Source organism: Scyliorhinus canicula, chromosome 9 (assembly GCF_902713615.1).
Source record: "Scyliorhinus canicula chromosome 9, sScyCan1.1, whole genome shotgun sequence".
Lineage (NCBI taxonomy): Eukaryota > Metazoa > Chordata > Chondrichthyes > Carcharhiniformes > Scyliorhinidae > Scyliorhinus > Scyliorhinus canicula.
In genome coordinates this window covers 131,926,896-131,932,895 of record NC_052154.1, presented here as the reverse complement: position 1 = coordinate 131,932,895, position 6,000 = coordinate 131,926,896, and the positions used below count along the sequence as shown (strand labels likewise).

General features: G+C 44.3%; 1 protein-coding gene across 1 annotated transcript in view; it reads right to left on the bottom strand.

Annotated features, from left to right (window-relative positions):
- Positions 1-1,190: 1,190 nt before the first annotated feature.
- LOC119971702 (fascin-like) overlaps positions 1,191-6,000 on the bottom strand; it is a 68,640-nt gene continuing 63,830 nt past the window's right edge. Inside the window, exon 6 of the mRNA XM_038807610.1 lies at positions 1,191-1,486. Within this exon, the coding sequence (XP_038663538.1) occupies positions 1,281-1,486 (206 nt within the window). The 3' untranslated portion in view covers positions 1,191-1,280. The remainder of the gene's footprint in view (positions 1,487-6,000) is intronic.

The window sequence follows — 6,000 nt, the reverse complement described above, 5'->3', positions numbered from 1 at the left end:
CAATTATTTTACTCATTTGCTTTGGATTTATATCTTGAATGTACAGAATCTACATTCTTTAAACAGTACAGTGGTGGAATCACTAAATCTTGATCAGTTCTCCGAAGGCAAGGTTTCTTCACAACTTTTGAAATTCCACTCCATTCCTTCCATCTCTTTAACAGATTCAACAATATGTGGTAAACCACTGTTGTACACTGTTGTAGCTTATTTGACTAATGTTAATGCATTTTGTACAGAAGATATTAATCTTTCATTTTGTTTCTCAATTTGAATATTGTCTCACTAAGCAACTGCAAATCAGTTGCTACCCATCAAAATGCCCATCAAATATTAGATTAAATGGCTATTGCAAACTAAATCATAGAATCCCTACAGTACAGAAGGAGGCCATTCGGCCCATTGAATCAGCACTGACCCTACGAAGGAGCACCCCACCCAGGCCCCCGCCATATCCCTGTAACCCCACCTCATCTTTTTTTTGGACTCTTTTTTTTTAAAATTTAGATTACCCAATTATTTTTTCCAATTAAGGGGCAATTTAGCGTGGCCAATCCACCTACTCTGCACATTTTTGGGTTGTGGGGGCGAAACCCACGCAGACACGGGGAGAATGTGCAAACTCCACACGGACAGTGACCCAGAGCCGGGATCGAACCTGGGACCTCAGCGCCGTGAGGCGGTTATGCTAACCACTAGGCCACCGTGCTGCCCGTTTTTTTTGGACTCTAAGGGGCAATTTATCTTAGCCAATCCACCTAATCTGCACATCTTTGGACTGTGGGAATAAACTGGAGCACCCGGAGGAAACCCACGCAGACACTGGGAGAATGAGCAAACTCCACACAGTCACCAAGCTCGGAGTTGAACCCGGGTCTCTGGCGCTGTGCTAACCATTATGCCACCAGAAATGTTATCAATAGGGCAGCATGGTGGCAGTGGTTAGCACTGCTGCCTCACAGCACCGAGGACCCTGGTTCGATCACGGCCCCGAGTCACTGTCTGTGTGGAGTTTGTACATTCTCCCTGTGTCTGCGTGGGTCTCACCCCCACAACCCAAAAAGATGTGCACGGTAGGTGAATTGGCCATCCTAAATTGCCCCTTAATTGGAAAAAAAAATTGGGTACTCTAAATTTATAAAATAAAAGAATTGTTATCAATAAAGAGAGGAAGAGGTTTAAAGTATAATATATATAAAATTTATTCTGGCTATTCATATAGACTTATTCGGGGATTTAATGTGTTGGTTTTGATTCAAGATCAGATCTTGTAAAGTTGATCAATAAAGAAACATTGTGGCAGTCTTGGCATCTTCCCCTGTTGCTTTGAAGTCTCCGCTTTGTTGTGTGATCATGTATTTTCCATTTGGTGCCTTGAGGATAAGAACATTGGAACCAACCAGCTGGATAATGAAGTTGATTGGCTGGTCTCCGGTACCGCTCATGAAGCCGTCTTTGTCCATCTCCCAGTACTTGTCTGTGGACACTGAACCAGAACATAAAAAGGCAAACAGAGGTTAACCAGAATTTAGATAAGGGAGGAGTTTTAATTTGAGCGTTTGAAAAGAAATGGGACTGGTGCAAAACAGGAACACAGAATTAAAAGGAAAGAGGTAAACTAGGAATTATCAAATAACCCTGAATAAAGGAAGTGCTATCATTGGTGTCTCTTGGCACCTCTTGTTTGAGTATTTCAGGCAGTTTTACCTGCCTGAGGATTGCAGTACCTAACATCTCACTCTGATACTATTCCCAGTTTTAATAGAGGGAGGTGGTTATGAATTCAGATAGCCCAACCTTAACTGCAGTCTCATGTCTTGATGTACTTTCCAGCAACAATAAACAAGATAGAACAATTGTAAATCCTAGAGAGGAAGAGAAATATACATCAAGGAACAGAAAGAAAAGAGACACAGAAGAGAGGGAAAAAGGAGAAGAGATGAATACTATGATGAAAACGATATGTTTTGGGCCATGGTATATATTCTTACTTTCTTTACAGTTTTTCTGAAATGAAGATAATTTCTCTTTGAAATAACTTGGGAATGGAACATTTCATTAAACCAGTATGTTCATCGCTGGGGCCAAATCAGCTCTGATGAAACTATGTTGTGAGTATGTTAATTGTCTTATTGGTACTTTGTTTACCTGCTTGTAGTATCCTTAAAATAGTCAATGAAGATAAATGAGAAAAGGTTTCAGCCATTTTAAGTATTTCATCACTCACTGAAAAAAACCAAGTCATACAATTTAAATTGCTTGCACACAGGAAGTATGGGCCATGGACTCCAGCCATCCTCTGTTTTAAATTGTGAAGATGTTTGTCAGCAATTGTGAAAGATATATAAAAGTGAAATACTGTGGGTACTGGAAATCTGAGATAAAATCAGAAAATACTGGAAATGCTCAACCGGTTTTACAACATCTGTGGAGAGAGAAACAGATATGAAATAATTTTTTTTTAAATTTAGAGTACCCAATTATTTCTTTTGTTACAATTAAGGGGCAATTTAGCATGGCCAATCCACCTAACCTGCACATCTTTGGGTTGTGGGATGAAACCCAAGCAGACATGGGGAGAATGTGAAAATTCCTAATGGACAGTGATCCAGGGCCGGGATTCGAATCCGGGTCCTCAGCGCCGTAGTCCCAGTGTTAACCACTGCACCACATGCTGCCCTAGATATGAAATAAATATATCTGATTCTCTTTGTTCTTGGTTGAACTTCAAAGTGGATGGGAATATATTTTGAACAAGCTGACTGGAGTTATTCCTGTGTTCCTGCATTGAAGGCGATGTGGGTGTTCCATATAGATACTCCATGGAGATTAAATTGAACCCCATCTAAAATTTAATGTTAGATGCTGGTACAGATTTATTATGAAGAGATTTTGCCAAGTATCGCACATTGTTCATTTATATCTGCGTAAATGTAAGTCGTACAATTAATTGTAATTTGACACATTGATTTAATTTTACTCTTTACCCCATCCTTTTAATAAAGCTGATTCCTAGTTTATAGGCTAAATTGCACCATCTGATAGTTTATCCTTCCAATAACCAAAAAGGTTTATCTTTCCACTAACCAAAAAAATGCTCACATCAAATCCAGAAAGGCTCACACCAAATCCACAAAGTTATTACAAGAGTTTCAGTTGGGTTCCAGAGAAAATGAGAACAGCAAATAGTGGAGGTAATTTTCAATTTAATTGCCCAGCCAGTAAAACATAGCAGAACCCAACCGATTCTAATCAAGGAGTAGTCAATCCTCTCCAGTTAGTGACTTTGAAAATAACTTCCATTGTGTGCATAAGGTTGTAATCTGTTTGGTAACAAGTAAGATCTCATTAATGAAAGTGATCTTTGTCTTGAACATGAGAAATATCTGCAGGTATTTCTGGTAGAAGCCTAAACATTTACCAAATATTTTAGTGCTATTTTCCTCACCACTGCAGCCTAGTTGAAAGGTATAGTTTGGCTGTTTAACCAAACTTATGTTTCAGGATTGAAAAAGTACACAGTTGATGAATGGAAATTTCAAACAAGGTTTAAACAAGGTGGGGCGAAACCCACGCAAACATGGGGGGCGCGATTCTCCGCACTCCCGACGGTGCGGAGAATAGCGTGGCTCGTAAAATTTTACGGCCACGCTGTTCCGACGCCCTCCCGCTATTCTCCCCCCCCCCCCACGCCCGACTCCCGATACGAATCGCTGCCGCCGTTTTTTTACGGCCGGCAGCGATTCTCAGCTTATGGATGGGCCGAGTTCCCAGCCCTTTACGGCTGTTTTTACGAACGGCAAACACACCTGGTCTGGCCGATCGTAAAAACGGCCGTAAATTGTCGATTTTTAAAACCATGGCACCGATTGGCACGGCAGTACCACGGCCGTGCCAAAGGTGCCATGGGCCCGCGATCGGTGCCCACCGATCGCGGGCAGCGGGCCCGATGCCCGCGCACTCTTTGTCCTTCCGCCGCCCCGCAGTATCCATTCGCGGGGCGGCTGAGGGGCATCCCGGCCCGCGCATGCGCGGGTTTCGCGCAAATGCGCGATGACGTCATCCGCGCATGCGCGGGTTGGAGTCTTCCAATCCGCGCATGCGCGGGTTGGAGTCTTCCAATCCGCGCATGCGCGGCTGACGTCATATGACACGTCAGCCGGCGCTAACTCTGGAAAGCGGGCTTAACGAAATTCGTTAAGCCCGCGTTGCCGGAGTTTACGGCGTCGGGATGCTAGCCCCGACCGGGGACCAGAATCGGTTCCCGGTCGGGAAGGGGGGGGGGGCTGGCGTCAAACCCGCCCAGATTTGACGCCAGCCTTACGATTTCTCCCCATATGGGAGAATCGCGCCCGGGGAGAGTGTGCAAACTCCACATGGACAGTGACCCAAAGCCGGGATCGACCCTGGAACCTTGGTGCCATGAGGCAGCAGAGCTAACCACTGTGCCACCATGCTGCCCATGACGAACTGAATAGTTACTTTGCATCAGTCTTCACGGTGGAAGACACCAGTGGGATGTCAGAGCTCCAGGAGAATCGGGGCAGAGGTGAGTGCAGTGGCCATCACAAAGGAGAAGGTTTGGGGTAAACTGAAAGGTCTGTAGGTGGATAAATCACCTGGACCGGATGGACTACACCCCAGGGTTCTAAAAGAGATAGCTGAGGAGATTGTTGAGGCATTGGTGGTGATCTTTCAGGAATCATTAGAGGTAGGAAGGGACCCAGAGGACTGGAAAGTGACGAATGTTTAAGAAGGGAGGGAGGCAGATGACTGGAAATTGTAGGCCGGTTAGCCTGACTTCGGTCATTGGTAAGATTTTAGAGTCCGTTATTAAAGATGAGATCGCAGAGTACTTGTAAGTGCATGATACTATCAGACTGAGTCAGCACGGCTTTGTCAAAGGGAGGTCATGCCTGAAAAATCTGTTAGAGTTCTTTGAGGATGTAACGAGGAAGTTAGACAAAGGAGAATCAGTGGACTTGATTTATTTAGATTTCCAGAAGGCATTTGACAAGGTGTCGCAAAGGAGATTGTTAAATAAGTTGAAAGCCCATGGTGTTAAGGGTAAGATCCTGGCATGGATAGAGGATTGGGTGACTGACAGAAGGCAGAGAGTGGGGATAAAGGGGTCTTTTTCAGGATGGCAGCCGGTGACTAGTGGTGTGCCTCAGGGGTCTGTGCTGGGACCACAACTTTTCACAATATACATTAATGATCTGGAAGAAGAAACTGAAGGCACTGTTGCTAAGTTTACAGATGATACAAATATCTGTAGAGGGACAGGTAGTATTAAGGAAGCAAGGAGGCTGCAGAAGGACTTGGACAAGCTAGGAGAGTGGGCAATGAAGTGGCAAATGAAATATAATGTGGAAAAGTGTGAGGTTATGCACTTTGGAAGGAGGAATCCTCCATTCCTCCTTCCAAAGTGCATAACCTCACACTTTTCCATTTTCTAAATGGGGAAAGGCTTAGGAAATCAGAAGCACAAAGGGACTTGGGAGGCCTTGTTCATGATTCTCTTGAGGTTAACTTGCAGGTTCAGTCGGCAGTTAGGAAGGCAAATGCAATGTTAGCATTCATGTCAAGAGAGCTAGAATACAAGACGACGGATGTACTTCTGAGGCTGTATATGGCTCTGGTCAGACCCCATTTGGAGTATTGTAAGCAGTTTTGAGCTCCATATCTAAGGAAAGATGTGCTGGCCTTGGAAAGGGTCCAGAGGAGGTTCACGAGAATGATCCCTGGAATGAACAGCTTGTTGTATGAGGAACGGTTGAGGACTCTGGGTCTGTACTTGTTGGAGATTCGAAGGATGAGGGGGGGATCTTATTGAAACTTACAGGATATTGCAAGTCCTGGATAGAGTGCACATGGAGAGGATGTTTCCACTTGTAGGAAAAGCCAGAAGCAGAGGACACAATCTCAGACTAAAGGGACAATCCTTTAAAACAGAGATGAGGAGGAATTTCTTCAGCCTGAGGCAGGTGAATCTGTGGA